Source organism: Zingiber officinale, chromosome 3A, assembly GCF_018446385.1.
Source record: "Zingiber officinale cultivar Zhangliang chromosome 3A, Zo_v1.1, whole genome shotgun sequence".
Classification (NCBI taxonomy): Eukaryota; Viridiplantae; Streptophyta; class Magnoliopsida; order Zingiberales; family Zingiberaceae; genus Zingiber; species Zingiber officinale.
This window is the reverse complement of record NC_055990.1, coordinates 163,903,601-163,922,317: the sequence shown is the minus strand read 5'-3', so window position 1 is coordinate 163,922,317 and position 18,717 is coordinate 163,903,601. Positions and strand designations below refer to the sequence as shown.

Below are 18,717 nucleotides of genomic sequence, written 5' to 3'. Positions count from 1 at the left end.
GAGAAAGGGGGAGTCCCTCGACCCTTGGGAGAGAGGAAGAGGAGGGCGACGAGATGGACGACTACTCGAGGGAAATGATGGAACTCAAGACGCTCGTCACCCGTACCCTTGAGAAGAAAGGCGTCCTCGCCAGGATTAGGGTAAATCTCTGCTCTTGACTCTGTTGTCTCCCTCCCCGTCATCATTTCAGATCTTGTCACAGAAGTTTTTCTCGCTGGAGTTGGGAGGTGTTAGGTCTCTGATATTTTCTCAAATTGTGGTTCTCTTTGATGCCCGATGAGGTGTGTCTAGTGTTTGAAGTTAAAGATTGTGTGTTATGGAGCACTGTTTCAATGGGGATTGATCGAGCTATTTTTTCCGTCCTTTTGTCTCTTTTAGTGGGTTATTTCTTAGGGGTGGCATAGCGGTGTCAAAGATTTTTTATTTCTGTTATCTGATTACAGGTTTTTATCAGATCTTTGAGTGTTGGGACATGGATCTGCAGATAATTGGTCTCTAGAGCTTTTTTTCTTAGAAACCCAGAAGTTGAGAGTCAGATTCTTCTGACTTGCATTTTACATCTTTGTTTTTTTTTCAATGAACATGCTGTTTTAAATCTATGTGCATTTAACTTTGATGCTGGAGGATCCATAAATTATTATCATTTTTTTTTTATAATTTTCACTTTTTTGGTATTTAAGGTATTTTAGATATTTTTGGTAACTTTTATCCTTCGTATTTTTTCGGATTCGTTCATTTAGAAATTTTAGGATTATGAGTTTGTTAATAATCTTTTTTTCTTTTAGAATTTCCTTCCTTTACAAGATAGGAATTGTAATATATATATTAGGATTTTTTTTTTTATTTGGGTCTTAGGGTTAGAGTCTATATAAATATGTGTTTAGTTGTTTGAGGAATTAATCCTCTATTCTGAATAAAACTTTTTTTTTTTTTTGTAAAACCTAAAGAACGGTGGTTTTCTCTTTGTTTTTTTTTCTCTTCTTGTCTTCTCCTTCAATCTCCCTTCTCATTAGCCCGTAGGATAATCGTTATCTTGTCCGGCTTCAATTGGTGTCAGAGCTGAGCGTCAGGTCCAATGGAAGGTTGTTATGGTGGTGCTCGAGTCGTGCCAGGTAGGTTCTTGTTGAGAAAGTCTTGCACCATGGTCGTAGCACCCAAGATGAGCTTGGGGATTTAAAGAGGCAAGTTGTAAATTTAACCAAGCGTGTGAAAATTGATGATATATAGAGGCAAGTCGTAGATTTAACCGAGCATTTAGTGGTGTGAAATCTTGAAGATCGGGAGGTATGTGGTTGAGAGGATCGACATGGAGACCTCAGATTTCGAGTTAATTTACCCGTATTTTTTGGTACATCGCCATCATAAGGCTTCGTTGATTGGATTAACGAATTAGAGAGGATTTTTTATTATGAGAAGATTCCCGATCAGGTGAAGGTAAAATTGGTGGCCTTCAAACTTAGCGGTTTAGCATCGGCATGGCGGAAGCATTTGCGATGCTCATATGACTGGTAAAGCAAAGGCTAAGATCAGAGATTAGGAGAAGATGAAGAAGAGGATGAAAAGTCACTTTCTTCCCTTTGGTTACGCTCAAACTTTGTTCAGGAACGATTAGGTTTCACCATGGCAGACGATAGCTTCGACGCCCAAGATGATCTAGACGGATTCAAAGATGACGTTGAGGAGGAATTTGACCTAGAAAAAATTGAGGAATCTCAATCTCAAATTGGAGACGAGATCGAGGTGATTGGTGAGATGGTATATGGTGATTATGGAGCGGATGAAGTACTTGATGAAGATCATTTATTCGTTCCGGATTCATGTTCTGAGTGCAGCAAGGTAATTCTGAATCTTTTATCAAATTATCTCAAGCAATTGATTGTACACTATCTGAGAAAGACCTAGAAGACAAGATCGAAGAGATTAGCGAGCCAGTGTACGACAATGACGAGTTGACAAGGTAGTCATTTCCGTCCACACTTCCTTCCTAGCTGTCGGATTCTCACTCGTCACTGTTGGTGCAAGGACCCTCTTGGATAAACCTCCTACTGATGGAGAAGTGGTTGAAATCGATGGGTGTAATGAACGTTAGTATGCCTATGCCTTCGTATACACGAAAACTAACAACGGTTCGAAGAAGATTGTGTCGATAAAGTGCTTGCCTATAGGGACGTACTCACTTTTGATGTATTGGATCTTAATGAACACCAGAAGGATCCTTTGAATCTCCAGATCAACATAAAGGAATACATGTCAGATGTGGCAGACCAGAGTAGCAATTATCCGAAGATATATAAGAATCTTAATGCTCTTGTTGATCTAGCCAAGTTGGAGCCGCGTCTGGTGGTGGTTTTTTATGGAGGTTTTTAAAGGACTAGTAGAAGCGTAGTAGCTGCTAGTAGATTATACAGATTTGATGCCAGATGATCTTCCTTTGGGCTACCACTTGAAATTTCTCTAAATTCGAGGACGAGTTCTTTCAACCCGAGGTGACTCATGCAGGAGGATCCGCAAAAACTTATTATTATTATTATTATTGATAATTTTCACCTTTTTATATTTAAGGTATTTTAGGTATTTTTGGAAATTTTTATCTTGTATATTTTTTTATATTTGAGTCCATTTAGAAATTTTAGGATTGCCTATTCCTTTTCTTTTGGAATTCTCTTCCTTTCTTTACGAGATAGGAATTGTAGTCTATATATTAAGATTTTTTTTCCTTTATTTGAGTCTTAATGTCTAGAGTTTATATAAATATGTGTTTGGTTGTTTGAGGAATTAATCCTCTCTTATGAATAAAGCTTCTTTTTTTTGGTAAAATCTAGAGAATGGTGGTTTTCTATTTGTTTTCATCTTTTTCTCTTTTTGTGTTCTTCTCCAATCTCTCTTCTCATTAGCATAATCGATATCCTACCGGCGTCAAACTTATATTGGATAGTTTAGGCGCATGTAGACAATACAAATTGTTCTGTGTTAAGGGGCTTTACTCAGCCATTACCAGGGTGTTGGAAGCCGCTCCTTTTTAAAGCTCTTTGGTGTGCCTTTCAAGTCTGTCGTCATCCATAGTGAATGCTGAATAATTCCTTGGTGATAATCTGCCCTACAGATAGGTGTTGTCTTTGAGTCATTTCCTTGTGTTATTCTACCTCCGATTATGTTTTTTTTTATGACAAGGTTATATCAGTCAAGTGTTATGCTGTTGACGATGCCATCCATTTTTTAATTCTGTGGATTAATTATTGTATGAAAATTAGGGCACTTAAGGAAATTTTCTTTGGTGATGCTTAACCAGAAATTTTAATGAGTTTTAGCTGTTAATTGGTAATTTTTGTTGGTCTTTAATTATTCCGCATAATGATACACTTTGGTTGTTGGTCCTGTGGCTTCTTCTGGTTCATGTTAGGCCGAGCTCAGAGCTAGTGTATTTGAAGCCATAGAAGAAGAAGATCAAACTCTTGAAAAAGAAGACAATGTTCCTCCTGCATTATTAGGAAGCTGCAACGATCGGGCAAAGCAACTTCATACCTCTCCTTCAGGTTTCATTTTCTACAAGTGAATATCTATATGGTAGCTCTTTGGAGGGTGTTCTTTTTCTGTGCTTTGGAGTTCTTTAATGGAATGTCTTGACGATTAAATAAATTTCACTTTTAGTTTGAAATTGGCATGGGGTATACAGGAAGGTGAATAATGAAGGCCAAGTTTTGTAGTAATTATTATTATTATCAGTGCATTGGTTGGTAAAAATTAATTACAAGGATCTTGATATGGTACATTGCCCATTTCCTTTCAGCAATATTGAGTTTATGTTGCTTTCAGGAAGGTTATTAACGGCTTTAGTTTCCGAATACTTGGAATGGGCCCAGTTAGGTCACACCCTCAAAGTTTATCTACCTGAGTGTAATTTGGTAATCGTGCTTGATTTCCTTTTTCCATTTTACTTTTGCATGAGAATCATATTCTAAAACAGCAAGACTATAGCTTTCATCTTGATGCTTATCTTTTATGGCAGCCAAAAGACTTCTGGCAACATGAATTGAAGGAATTTAATACCAGAACAAACAAAAACGGTGAAAGTGGTCCATTACTGTTAGATGTTCTTGAAGGATATCTAAAATATGAGGTTCAGTGCCTTGGTTCCCTCATATGATCAACTTTCTGTTCTCTTGTTTTTTTTGCTTTTTAGAAAAATATAAATTTTTATATATCCTGAAAGTCATAATTGCAGAACCATTTAGTATTATGATTTAATGAGTATTATGCATACCCCTTTTCGAAAGAAGCAATATATTATCACTAGTCCTACCTTCATTTTACTCTCTTTTGTTGCTTTTATTTTTAGCTGCATTTGAAACTATTTGAATGGCTATTACTAGAGGAGTATTAGCTAATATATACAGTTGAAAAATTCCTACCTGGAGAAAAAATGTTGAATAACCAACCTGGGCAATTTCAAATATTTGGTTTTAGGTAGCATTTCTTTTTCTAAAAAAATGCTAATAAGCTATTAATTCAATCCAATTTTGTTCCTGCACTATTCAGCTTTTCCACAACAAATCTAGCAAAGTTAAAGCAGACTTGTGTTTTATTTAAAAATCAGGTAATCACCAGCATAAGTAATCTCAAACTAAAATTTATTTCTAACTTAGTTATTCTCTGGATATGCAATTTGATGTCCATTACTTTGTCAGATTACTGCTTGGAAAATCTATAATAGTATACTCGCTTTTAAAGCAGGAAAACTTTAACTATGATATTTTGAATTGCGGACTCGGCAATGCATTCTCCATAACTAGACTGTATTATCTTGAAGCATTTTTTGTTGCATTTACATTCACCATATGACTAACGGTAAAGTTGTTGCCATGTGACCAAAAGGTCACGGGTTCGAATCCTGGAAACAGCCTCTCATAAAAAATAGGATAAGATGCGTACAATGGATCCTTCCCCGGGACCTCGCATAGCGGGAGCTTCGTGCACGGGCTGCTCTTTATTTTTTTTTTTTACATTCACCATATGAATCAAAATGGAATGTCTTTTTATATATATAAAGAATGTTAGCTTAGAGTATAAATTTATGAAATATTCGTATTATGTACTTATTACAGTATTTGCAATTCCTTTCGTAGTTTCTGTTTTGTTTACATTTTAGCAATAAAAAATTCATCCATATAACCAAAATATGTTGAAATGAATATCAATGAGTACTCTGCTTTCTCACCTTGCTGTTTTTCCTTTACTATTTGTTTACATTCTTCAAATTTGTTGCTCAACACTATTACTCATGATTAGCTCCCAACCTTTGCCCAGAGAAGTCAGCATTTAAGTTTAAAATCTAGATTCCTGTTCTCTACTTGAACGAGATGGAGTTCTCACCGCACCTTATGTCCTCATCTTAAATCCATAGTCGATGTTTCTTTTCTCAACACAAATTGTTTTATATAGGTTAAATAAGTTGAATCCATTAAAATTAGAATATAAGTAACAGGATTGACCATTAACTAAAAGTAATTTCAAAGATCTTAATATTACAACATTAATGTCCGGAAAATGGTGCATTTGTTGAATCCCAAGTTTTACGAAAATACTATCTGATTTTGAATTTCTATAGAATTGCATGCAAAAGTTTGAAGCATTGCTAAGTTTAGGGGTTTCAGAGCAAACTCTTTTTTCCTTTCAATCCTACTACTATACTTGAGGTACCCATATATGACAACGGTTCAAACTCCATATAAGGAATTTACATTTGTAGCTATATATATGCTTCACTATCATGAACCAAATTCGCAAATTCCCAAGGGTTGAAGGCTTGCATTTAAAAGTATTGTTTCTTTGAAACAATGGTACTCTAGTGTGCGTCCATTCTTTCTGCCATTTTCTTACGTCTAGTGTAGATTAAATAAATGATCGATAGATTCTTTAAGTTGTTTTGAGTATGTTTCGACGAATGTTGCACAGAATTTGACTCAGAATAGATTGGCTGGTGGGAGGTTACTAGATCCAGATAATGATTCATCATCTAATTTTGAAGTCAGGAATGTGCGTAGGTCTTCATCATCAGCTGTATCCGGAGGATTGCCTGCATTGAGCAGGTTTAGTTACTGATTTTATTTTTCTGTTAGTTTCTCATCTGGCAGTTTCCTAATTATTTTTCCCCATACGGATTACACAATGCCAGACCTTTACCCCGCAACTCATCTTCAGGTAAAAACAACAAATCTTCTTGTTTTATGCTATAATTAAGTGGTGGCTCACTTCAACTCATTTGCGTTTTCAGATCGAAGGCCAAGTTCCTCGATTCCCATGTCCAGGAAGGCTGATTATGGATGGAAATATGATGTTGATGAAGTATAAGAAGATGTAATTCGTGCAGCAAATGCTTTAGAAAACATCCAACTTGATAGAAAGGCTCGAAATTTGACAACTTGGAGGTATATGGCCGACCAATTCCTTTCATAAGTTAATGTTATATCACGCCCATGCTGAACTTACCGCACTATGAAAATTCAAAAACAATTTGACGTTCTTTGTCGTCAACATTATCAGTCATCTAGGAGCTTTCCTTTTACTGATCCTACTGACAGTCAGTGCATTTGCCACCCTAATAATCACTTGCTAGATTCGGTTGTGCTTTGATTCACTAGTTTTGTTGAGAAACATGTCATGGTTTAAAATGCGTCAGATTTTAATAGCTAATGGTTAAAAAATGCAGGCATTCAAGTGACGATATGATCGATGGCGATGGAAATGTTGATCGTCGCTGACTTAATTGTCAATGGTGCTAACGTACTTGCTGCTCGTTTTGTTATCCTGTAGGAATAGGATAAGAACAAGAACCTGTGCAGATTGTAAGTGTTGTTTATCCTTTTCTATTTAGATTTGTTTTTTCTTCTTTTAGATTCATGTAATTTAATTCTGTTTTTATGCAACCTAATGCTGGTCTTGTAGTTTGTATCTAGTTCTGTTTCTGTGACGTGCGTTTTCCATATCAGAAGTCCACGTCGAAGTAGTAAATATTTGATAAGGAAATCATAATTTAATTGACCACAGCAAAACAAATGTCAAGGTTTGGCAGAGAGAGAGGAAAAGATTATCCGTTGATCAGATCTGATTTTTTTTTATTTCTTTAATTATTTCCTTTTTCAAGAGTAAAATAATAAGAACAAAATACACATTTCATTTTGATATTATTGCTCAGAGCTAAAAGCACCGAAACAATGGCGGAGTCCAAAGGAATGCGATGGTTTGCTCTTGTTGGAGCTTTTTCCTTCATGTGCTCTCCTCTTCTTGTTCTCTTCCACAACTCCTCTCACTGTCGCTTGTTTCTTCTTCAAGTCCACCACATAGTCCAGCAACCCTGCTAGAATGATTAATGACAATTTATTAGTTCCATGCAATTAAATTAATCACTTAATTAATTCTTACTGTTCATTTTGGAGAGGAGCTGGGAGACCCTCTGTCTGCAGTGACTGCATTCCATATTGGCACTGATCACAATCACTTGCACCTAAACACGAATCCAATCAAATATAGTAGAGTAACATTGATAGAATGGAATGTAAAGATATTGATAAAATGCTATTATTTTCTACCCCTTTAGTTCATTTAATCCTGTAAGATAGTAGTTTCTCATGCTCAGTTTGATCATTAAATTGACACACTCAACTTGTTCGGTTTACTCGATCCCCCTGACTATACTAATTCATTGATAGGTCCACCTTGCTTTGTGGGCCATAGCATGGTTTGACTAGCCGTGATATAAGAGGTTTGCTTGGTCTAACTTAATCGGTGTCTAGCTTAGCCACTTTACTAATCCTTCTTATTTGCTACTTTATCCATTATTTATTTTTCATGTTTTAGTTTTAAAATGATAATCTATGTTTTTTTTTTAAAAAAAAATTATATTCCAGAATGACTGCAGAATGTCTAGCAACCAAGATAACTCGAAACAAAACTATTCATCCTTTTCCAAAGTATAGAATAGGTGAAAGAGAATAAGTCATTTGTCAGGTTGTATCATTGAAACTCAAATATCAATTCCAACACTAAGAGGGAATGAACCATTCCAGTTCCATTTTGTCAAACTCACCCCTAAGTTTGACTTGAATGCTAAAGTCAACGAGTGATATATATTGTATTACTGTTAATTACTTGATAGAGCAAGTAGTAGTCATGAAAAGAGAACCATTTGTAGAAATCTTCACAGAGAAAAAGCAAACGTTGACAGTCAGAAACCACCAGATACACCACACAACAATCACAACAGAAATCGAAGAAACAAAAAACACGGAAACCAATCTCCAAATTTGCTGCATGCTGAGTTAAACACCGATTCTCGAGCTAACGATTGCTCAGTGAACAGGAAAATAAAACTAGAGAGAAAAAGAAGAAGATGATGTTGAATGTTGATACCTGAGGAAGACTCAAGTTTTCTGCAGACCTCAAGGAGCTTCGTGTTCTTCTCCCTTCCCTCTCCATGGCCTTAACCTGCTGCTCTCATTTCTACCAACCTCCTTCCTAATATTTTTTTTCTCCTTCTCCTTCTCCTCCTTCTCCTCTCAGCAATTAAGTCTGAAACCAGCAGATGCAGCCACCTTTTCCTGTCATTTTTTTTTGTCTGTTTTGTTTGCAATTAAGTTCGCCACCAAAGCCTTTAAATTATGTCAATGTTGGAGTGACCTCACCACGCTAAGCCGATACGCCACTAGAAAAGTCCTCGCCTCTACACAACACTCCACATGACCAACCTTACTGCGAGACAAAAAAAACAATTGTATTACTGCAGACTTTTTCTCAGTGGATTCATACATAATGACTAACAGCCAGAGTAATAATTGCTAAATGTAAAACTAATAATTTTCTTGTGTGGAAAGGAGACATGCACTGAAATTTCATCTCTAGTTTATGTTTCAGTCCGACCCCCCAACAATCCCCACCCCACAGCCTGATCTCATCATAAAGAATAAAACCTTCATTCTGTTCTGTTTACCAGGAAAACAGATAATTGCATGTGTTGTAGTTTTCATGAGCATCTCACATGATACTGGTTTAGAATAAGGTAGATGAAGGCTTGCGTTAACGCATGGAGGATGAGAAAATTCTCAAGTCTGACACCTTACTGGAGCTGTACACATGGCCAACTCAAATTTCTGTGTATTTTTTGCTGTTTAATTATGCTGTTGACCAAAGAATAATGGAACAATTTAATTGGAAATTAATAATAAAGAATTGCTGTCAAAAGTCTATCATTTAAATAGAGGACAAGTTGTGATGCCCATGACTGTCGGAATAGCAGCATTCATTGTAGGAAAAAACCAGTCACGTACCCGTATCATTCATGCTTGGACCAATATAGTATAATACTGGTGGCCTCATGTTGTAACAAACAGTAAGTAGCATGTTAAATTAAGAGTAAGTACCATTAGGCATTAAGATTTAATTAACACTGTCATTATCGATGAAGACATCCACTAGACACTAAGATTTAAGTTTTAGACATTAAAATTTTAATTTAGGACGACTACCATTATCAATTACATCATCCAAAAATGAATCCAATGAGGAATGAAACATATCTATCCATTTAGTAGGTGGCTACAGTAGAGAAATGGATGGCACTGGTGCTCCATTGTCGCTAAATCCAGCTTCCTCAAGCTCTGGGAGAGAATCACTCTCAAAGAACGCTGCATGTAGAGCAGGCACACACTGCTTTGCTTCACTGTCTTGAACTATTAAGGAAATGTTCACCTGTAGTAGAAGGTATATATGAGAGAAATGGACCAAACTAGAAACAAATATAGATGGAATTTCCATGTCGAATTTACAAAATGAAGAAGCTAAATGTACCTTCGATGCTCCCTGAGATATCATCTGGACATTCACTCCATTCTTGCGAAGAACATTGAATGCCTAATGTGTTGCCAGACATATTTTAGTGAATGCTGAGTATCGAGTACTTTTGCTTTATAATTTTTCATACTTCTGGCAGAGTAAAAGATAATTGATTCTGTTAGTCAAAAGAGAAATACCTTTTCTAGTATCAATGATGAGCGTTGTACGTTTCCAATAAGAGAAATGATTGATCGATGCTGAAGGAGATGAACCACTGCAATTTTCTCTAGTTCTTCAACCACATGATCGAGTTCCTGCATTATGAATTGGAGAATCATGGTAGTAGATGATTTTTTTTTTTTTTTTAAAAAAAAAGTTGTCTAGGTTTGAATGGGGGAGAAAAGTAGATAATGATGGCACTACAATCAGTACAATCCTATTATCTTTAATTACTTTACAAATTCTACGAACAAACAAAAACATTTTTGGAACATTAAGTGGGAGATCTGAGAAGAACAATTGCATGCATCATTTGTTTTCACTTCAAAGCTCAAAGAAATGGGCACTGAATTAAGCATGCTACAAGCTGCATGCTGCATGCAACAAGAGAAGGGCAAAAGATGCCTATCGGAGTGTGCTCCATATTACATTTTATGTGCCTAGGTGAACTAGCATAGCCTCAAGTTTCAATCTGGAGCCTTGCTGCCTTACAGCCTACATGCCCCTTCTCAGAATACTAAGCTAAAGTAGTTCATTTGATCCAACAGTGAAAAAGAAGAATTGTAGTTGTTCATACTTCTGTACTTGCCTGCTGAATTAATTCCCTACTCCAGAGTTTTGAGGGATCCAGTGTCACAGAAATGCTAACTTCGCTGGTTGCTACACAATCGACAGAGATCCCTAAATCTTCAAATATGGAGAAAACCTGCACTCCAGAGCACAAAGTTGCTTTAGTGAACCATAGGAAAAACATAAAGCATACAAAGAATATTTATGCAAAACTACAAACATATACCTTGGCTAAGAAACCATACTGACCAAGCATTCGAGTGCTCACTATATCCAACATGGTAATATTTGACTTCAAAACAATGCTGGTTAGGACAGCCTGCACTAGACCCAAGAAGATGGTTTCACTAAAAGCATAAGTAGAGTTAGCCACAACTTTATAAACTAAATTAGATAAAGAGATTGTTCTCACCTTACTCATATCTCTCTCCTTTGTAATAACAGTACCAGGAGCTTGAGGATTGTAGGAATTTTTTACTCTCACTGGTATATCACCTTCTCTAGCAGGTCTCATAGATTGGGGATGCAAAACCTGTATATTAAAAAAAAAGAAATTTGCAATATGAACAGGTCAGAAAAGAAACCAGAACATCATAAACTGAAGAATGTAAAATGAGTAGAACATTTAAATCACCATGAGGATATGTGTCCCATAAATGAAAGCCACAAGATTCTACTTGATTTGTTTTTAAAGAAGAAAGAAAATTTGATATAAGAATAGGATATATTCATTAACAAAGATGAAAGGTCCTATGCGGCAGCAGAACTTGAACTTTTTTTATATTAGATAAACATAAGTAATGAGAAAGAAGAACAAACAATTCAGTCGGAAAAAAATCATTTATGAATTACAGAAGCAGGCATACCTGAGCACCAAAATAGGCAAGCTCAGCTGCCTCTTCAAATGTCAAATGCGGAACAGGCCTTGCTTTGGGATATATATTAGGATCACAAGTCAAGACACCATCAACATCCTTCCAGACCTGTAGATAATGAATGATACTTAATAGCTAGAAAATGAATTCCCGTAATTCGTGGCAATTATAATTATTTAATGTTGATCGAGACTTGACAGTGCAGGAAAGAATAGGTTAATCTACAATAAGACCCTTCAAAGAAAACAAGATTTAACCTGAATTTCACGTAATCCCAAAGCTTTGCCAATAGTTGTAGCAGTCAAGTCACTTCCTCCTCGGCCTAAAGTTGTAACAGCACAAGTTTTCCAACCCTGAATCAAGGAAGCAAAAGCAAAGACCTTTCAGATACAATTTAATTTGTATAATACTGCTGCAATTGTACAAAGGTAGCCTAAGAGTTTACCTTCCCAAGAAAGCCAGTAACAATAGGAATTGCTGAATCCTTAATCCAATCACCATGTAACTTCTTGGCAACGGCTGGATAAGTTGCTTCCAAAATGTCTGCATTTGTAAAGTCATCTGTGGTTATGAAACCAATATCAAACGCATCGTACTGCAAAAACATTTAAGGCAAAACAATTAGTTAATTCCAATATACCACTTTAGGAATCAATTGAAAAAAGAACACCAAATTTCACCGACACAAGTATATGCTACCTGATCATCCAAACTTAGCCTAACATCAGTTCATACAAGTCCCTCCAATGGGTTACATTTAGTCAAAATATGAACGACGAATCTCATTCGGGATTCCATTGATATTTAACACTGTTAATAAATGAATAAATTCCATTCTGATATTTTACTGCATGTGGATTTGTTCGAGGCCAACAAACCTAATAGTTCTACCTAGTCTCAAAATCTTGATAATTGCATTCAAATTTGATACAAAATGCATCAAATATAAGAGAATATCCTATACAAAATAACTGTCATAAGAGTGAAAAGGCGAGAATAGTTAAAACAAAAAAATGAGAACAACAACAAGAGCATCCTCGTGTGCAAGTCAAGTAAAAGAAGTATAAGAACAAGCCAAGCATAAGAACTAGCATACAAGCAGATTGTGTCAGCTATATATTTTTAGTTGGCAAACATTAGAGTATATTCATAATCATCCAATTTGAGACAGTTTAATTTTCATGCAATGAGACATATAAGGAGGAATGGAGTACCTGTCGTGCTTTTACACCAATTTTGTTTAGATATGCCGCAAAGATTCGTGTAGACATGCATTCTCCAAATGAAACCAGATAGTCTCTTGTGCGAAGTGTTAGCTCTTTCATCATTGCAATACCTTTCAGAAGTTGTTCTAACTCATCCAACAAAACTGCAAAATGTTCACGTTTAAAAAAATGCAGGATAAAATCATTCTTTGACAAAAATGAACATTCTGATTATGATTCACAATAACTATCCATGGGCTGCATCTCGAGTTTCTTTGGAGGAAAAAAATGCAGGATGACTAAATATGCACTAGCTTCTGAATGGTTTAAGCAATTTACAGATTGTCTGACAATGGAATCAATCACCACTCTATATACTTAGAATTGTTTAAGCAAGTGGCCACTAGCCATTCGCCTAGATACTCTACTATTGGCATTCCACCAAGATAAGATAAGATGAAGTTCCAGAGAAAACCAATCTAAATAGTAATGATGTGTTGAACCCATATCATAGTCACAGTTAATTAACAACTCTGCACATTTAGTTTTGAAATTTTCTGCTTATTAGTCTGAGGTTCGTTGTTCTTTAGTCATTAGACATATGTCAGTTTTATGCAGTGTTCATGTTAATTCCCTATTCATCAATAATATATTATGGTAAAGAGGGCTACCTAGGCTTCCTTGAGGAGGAAAACTAATTTTTCCCTCAACAACATACATAGCCTTATATAGTTTATCTAGCAACTAACCCACATTCACCAGCTTCAATTTTGTATAATCATAACTAAGATGGAACTTTCATAGCAGGCAACCTTTTGAAACCATCTCTACATGTTTTCATATGAAGAATCACGCAACCTAGCTACTATTCGTCAAATTCAAAAACTAAAAGTCAAAATTAGTTCAATCTAGAGATCGCTTTATAATAACAGAAATCTTATATACACCCAATCTTACTAATTATATCAACCAAAGAGTAATACCCACTTTCCAAGTGAAAACCAAATCTCCCATCCCATAAACCTAGCTCTTGTTTCCCAAATAAATGCATCCTTAGATGATGTTATGGCTTATAGAATACAAATTTAAAGGTAGTATAGACATTTTGTGCAACAGAAAATACCAATCGTCACCAACCTAATATTTTGTGCATTAATACATAAATATATAAACCGATACTGAACAAAAAAATCAAATAACATGGTGGAAGAAAACAAGTTCACCAGATATGATAGACTTGTCAAGCCCGAGTTCAAGAACTGCCCTGAGAATATCAATAAAAGAAAAAACAGATATATTATACTCTAAATACAATATAAGCGGGATAAACCAGGACATAACAAAATTACATACTTGAGGTGAAGCTCTTTTATCAATCCTAACTCACAAATTTCTGATACATTAGAGACGCCACAGCAAACTGCTTGCTCACCAGCCTAAGTTAATTAAGCATTGAACATTCTAGATATCAGGAAAAAAAAAAGTGTCCTGTTCTTTTTCCAATTATAGAAAAGTTTGGGCGCATAGATGGAAAGGAAGCTTCAAAGAACACGAACCAGCAAAAGTTTATTAGTCGTCTTTCCCATGGCAGAGAGAACGATCACCGGCCTTTCCTCAGAAAAGCTTATAATGAGGTCAGCTACCTCTTTCATCCTCTCCGCCGAAGCGACTGATGACCCGCCAAATTTCATCACAACACTCAGTGGCGTTGCTTCACCGTCCAAACTCTGCTTCCATGCCTCACCCTCCTTGGAGGAAGACGTTACTCCTTTCTGACAGCTGACCGTCAAAATTCTTCTATCATAACTACACTTCCTCTTTCCACAGACCCATCTCATAGAAGGTTCAGTTCCGAGCTTAATATAACAAAATCTCGATGATACGCCAATAGAGGTCTCCGAATTCCTCTTATTTCCGGTAATAGGAGATTGAAGGGCAAATTGGATAGACGCTGCCATGATTCCAGACAAAGGGAACACTCTCTATAATATCTGCAACACAAACAGGTCAATCCCTAACCGATTTCAACGCAAAGAAGAGGAAAAGGACGAACTTGAAGAAAGTTTCGAACCGGAGCAGAAAGATCGACACGAAAACCAACAAAGGTTTAGAATAATGCGCAACTAGAATCAGATATTGGCCGACTGCACGATTAGAAGCAAGAAGCAAGAAGGCAAAGAATGAGACCGTACCACGATTGGTATTTGGAAAAGGTAGGGATTAGGGTTGCCGCTGCTTCACCTCTCAAAGGCGGCGGAGTTCCTCGAGCAAGACAGACACACCACACGAACACGAGGAAGAAATGCGTGAAAGGATGGGTGGGACAGTTTTTTTTTTTTTTTTTTTTAAATTATTACTTTGAAAATATTATTATTGACATTTCAATTAGCCACAATCATTTCAACTATTTACCCAGTTTAGCTCCTAAGTTTCTGTCATGCATATTTTAAAATTTTAAAAAATTAATACTCGATTTTCATAATTTAAAATTTAAAATTTGAATTTAAGAAATAAAAAATAAATTTAAATTCAGAAACTTCGACTTGAGTCTGGTTCTAATTAAAATAAAATTCATCAATCAGACAATCAAAGTCGGAAAAATTAATTTTACTTCCCGGTGATATTTAACATTCATCATAATTCTAATCTATATAATCACCTAATTAAAAATTTAATAAAATAAAATTTATACTTTACAATTCTACGGTAAAAGAATAAAGAAATCAAAGCATCCTTCGATCCCGAGGCTATAATGTCACGGTACGATATTCAGATTATCATCCAATTTCCACGATTCGATCTCCAATTATAATATATTTGTACGAATTTTTTCTCTAAATAGGATGTGCTATCAAAGGATGTTGGATTATTCACCGCGTGCACTTCCTAATATATCCTTGTGGTCGGTGGGACTGTTCGATCCCCAACTTTATCTCGTTCATACATTAGTAATCTCGATTAGCTCCGATGAGCTCGGCTCGGCAACAATACAAAGAGAGCATGACAAAATAAGGTAAAACAAAATTATTTTTTTTTGTGTCAATAAAATTCTAGAAAATACAAGAAGAGAAAGAAAATACTAGAACTGATCTTGCTGCTGGAAGAAAATAACAGCTGATACTACCTTTTTTTGCTTGATAGAGAAGAGAGAGGAAGAGAAAAAAGAGCTCTTGTACTTGCGAAGATGAGAGAAAAAAACTACAAATTTATTGTAGTTGGAGAAGAGAAAGAGAAGATGGAAATATGAAAGAAGAGGAAGAAAAAAAAATAAAATAGGGGGATGAGTCAAGGCATGACAGTGGCGTACGACATGATGAGGGCTATTGCATGTGTAGAGAGAAAAACAAAGAAACGAGAAGATATTCTCAAAAGTATTTAATTCATTTTAAATTGACTGAACTCATTTAAATCTTAAACTTAGTTCAATCATAATTTGACCAACATAATCCTAATCTTCAAGATTTCTCATTGGATTTAGTTCGAACCTGATCTAATTTTAATTTATCACTCTTACTTCGTTCTACGATTTAATTCATCTGTTGTTTATTATTATTATTATTATTATTATTATTATTATTATATATTTTTTAAAAATTTAATACTTAACATTCCAAATCACGGTATTTTCTTGTGGTACCAATTGATAACTTGAGTAGAGGGTTTTCTAAATATGTGGTCAATTTTAATTTTTCGACTACGAGTTGGCGAATCGGACAGTCAAAGTGATGATTAGGATTTAACTACCCCATATTAAGGGAAATTCATCCGTTGAGATTTATTCGTTAGATATTTGAAAAATTTAGAAGATATATTGCCACTACTATACCATGAGCATGGATCCTTTGGTCCTGAATCTCTGAATTAATCTTGGGCTCATGCTCATTCATTGGTGGGATGAACTATACCCTACCTGTTAAATAGATAAGATCCAGTTCATCCCACCAATGAACTTGTAGGACTTTCCCTGATCCAAAAGATCTGAACTAGAGGATCTAACCTCCTATACTATTGCCCTAGGCATTACTATCCATTGTTAAAATATACTTAATTGGTTAATACATTTTATGAAGAAAATTATACTTTTAGACTCGTAAATTGTACTTTTATTCAATTTTGATCCCGTTATTTATAAATTCACATGCTTATTTTTAGTACTTAACTTAGGTTGTTTTTCAATTTCAATCATTTTTTTTTTAAATTTGAATTGATGACTAATAATTACTTAGATGGTGACGATCTGACTTGAAAAATGAATTTGGATATTTTTATTTTTAGTGAACAAATAATTACATGATAAATTTTTTAACTCTATCTAGACATTAAAATAAATAAAGAACATAAAATTTAAATCACGTCACCTAAAAAAAATAAAATCGATAAAACAACAGGATCAAAATTGGAAAAAAAAATCAGGGATTAAAAATGATTTGAGACGATTTTTTTTTGTCCTAAATTTTGTCGCAAAAAAATTTACCATGAAAATTTTTAGAAAATTTGTCCCTAAAATCCTCCTTTTTTATTTTTTATTTAGTGTTTGGATATTTTTATTTTTAGTGGACAAATTAACTGCAAGGTAAAATTTTTAAATCCATTTAGACATTAAAATAAATATAAAAAAATAAAATCAAAACCACTATCACCTTAAAAAAAGGTAAAATCCAGGATCAAAATTGAAAAAAAAAAGTCAGGGATTAAAAATGTAATTTTCTCCCTTTTATGCTCTGCAATACCCCTCAACGTTAACAATCACAGTGCCTGAAATATAATAAATTTTCATTGCTTGAATTGATCCTTTTACATCAGTTCAATGACTCAACCATTTTGATTTTGTTTTTGCAAGAGGCATCTGCAGTGCATCATAGTGCCCATACCCATGATACAGCACTCGAATCGGATTCTCTTTGCTATATTCCTGACCATACTCAGCTATGATTTTTAGGCCATCAGGGTTGTTGCTCGACATGTAAACCGTGATCGGCATCCTGCAAAAACTCGGCTTTATGATCATCTACAGAAGTTGTATATTCAGCGTATATTCAGCAAGCAATTCATATGATATGATGGTTAATTGGATTGTTACTGACTGAAGAACATGAGAACACATGAGCAGCTCTGGTTCACCTCCCCAAATGTGAGGCTTCCTGATCTGCCTCACATATGTGTCAAAGTCTCCCTCAAGAAACCTGCACTCTCAAAGAAAAAACAAGATTGACGAGCTACAAAATTTAAGATTTTGAGGAGATTTAATTTCTACTAACCATTCTGTGTCTGTCCTCCTCTTGATGAATTCATCAGCCACCTGATAAAATGAGCAGGTTTAATTTCATGAAGAAAAAAGGAAAAAAAAAAAATTTGGAAGTTTTATTACTTTTGATCTCAGCTCATCTGCAAGTTCCTTCTGGAGGTTTTCGCTTGGAGATGGCTTCCCTTCTCTGAGGCAGGCACCATGGGCTATTGATCTGAACAAGCACCTTCCATCACCAGGTATTCCTGCAACGATAATTAATGCAGCATTATATATAAATGCTTGTTAATTTTCTGGAAGCTAGCTAATCACTTCGACGAATTAACATAAATTTCTCTGTCTCTCTCTCTCTCTCTGGTGATCTAAATAAGATATCTTGAAACAAACCCAAGCCACTTCCCATTCTCACCGTTATGAAAAGCAGATCAAAAGGCATGAACTGAAACAGAAATAACACAAAAGCAGCTAAAGTTGCACCAAACTTTGGGCAGAAGAAAAGAATAGGAGTGCATGCTTGGCTTGCAAGCAGAGGACTAATAAGCTAAAGCTTTCTCGTCGATTGGAAAGGATGACATACGAATGGATCGCAGATGGCTACGGGAGGTGCGCTCCGATCCCGACATGGATTGAGGAGCACGGAAGGCAGGCGTGCATTCATGCAGCAGGCAATTCTCTGAAGGAGAGCTGAGAGAGAGTCAAGTCGAGTTAGCTGACGATCAGGGGAGGGGGAAAGGGGAGGGAATCCACGGAATGATTCGTGGCAGAGAGGAAAGGGTGG

General features: G+C 35.6%; 3 protein-coding genes across 9 annotated transcripts; 1 reads left to right on the top strand and 2 right to left on the bottom strand.

The window, feature by feature from the left end:
- Positions 1-6,967, top strand: LOC122053325 (protein TONNEAU 1a-like). The gene is made up of 8 exons (XM_042615335.1): positions 1-140; positions 3,401-3,533; positions 3,814-3,902; positions 4,007-4,117; positions 5,953-6,086; positions 6,173-6,198; positions 6,272-6,425; positions 6,707-6,967. Exons 1-7 carry the CDS (start codon positions 54-56, stop codon positions 6,346-6,348), a joined length of 657 nt encoding a protein of 218 aa, XP_042471269.1. The 5' UTR covers positions 1-53; the 3' UTR covers positions 6,349-6,425; positions 6,707-6,967.
- A 339-nt stretch (positions 6,968-7,306) lies between these two features.
- Positions 7,307-15,026, bottom strand: LOC122053324 (aspartokinase 2, chloroplastic-like). Of its 6 annotated transcripts, none has more exons than XM_042615330.1 (17): positions 14,887-15,026; positions 14,251-14,685; positions 14,048-14,130; positions 13,918-13,958; positions 12,704-12,858; positions 11,935-12,084; positions 11,747-11,842; positions 11,481-11,597; positions 11,027-11,146; positions 10,841-10,933; positions 10,622-10,750; positions 10,023-10,139; positions 9,841-9,903; positions 8,682-9,741; positions 8,407-8,594; positions 7,420-7,501; positions 7,307-7,354 (listed from the first exon to the last, which is right to left on the bottom strand). In XM_042615330.1, exons 2-14 carry the CDS (start codon positions 14,650-14,652, stop codon positions 9,589-9,591), a joined length of 1,719 nt encoding a protein of 572 aa, XP_042471264.1. In that variant the 5' UTR covers positions 14,653-14,685; positions 14,887-15,026; the 3' UTR covers positions 7,307-7,354; positions 7,420-7,501; positions 8,407-8,594; positions 8,682-9,588. The 6 variants fall into 6 exon arrangements, with proteins under 6 accessions (XP_042471264.1, XP_042471265.1, XP_042471263.1 ...); XM_042615331.1 differs by having other exon boundaries at positions 8,679-9,741; positions 14,766-14,982; XM_042615329.1 differs by having other exon boundaries at positions 14,766-14,982.
- A 2,424-nt stretch (positions 15,027-17,450) lies between these two features.
- On the bottom strand, positions 17,451-18,671 carry LOC122054231 (OVARIAN TUMOR DOMAIN-containing deubiquitinating enzyme 4-like). 2 transcript variants are annotated; one of them, XM_042616043.1, is made up of 5 exons: positions 18,517-18,671; positions 18,063-18,184; positions 17,953-17,993; positions 17,779-17,877; positions 17,451-17,676 (listed from the first exon to the last, which is right to left on the bottom strand). In XM_042616043.1, the coding sequence occupies exons 1-5, from the start codon at positions 18,560-18,562 to the stop codon at positions 17,499-17,501; spliced, it is 486 nt and encodes a 161-aa protein (XP_042471977.1). In that variant the 5' UTR covers positions 18,563-18,671; the 3' UTR covers positions 17,451-17,498. The 2 variants fall into 2 exon arrangements, with proteins under 2 accessions (XP_042471977.1, XP_042471978.1); XM_042616044.1 differs by lacking the exon at positions 18,517-18,671 and adding an exon at positions 18,327-18,355.
- Positions 18,672-18,717: the final 46 nt, after the last annotated feature.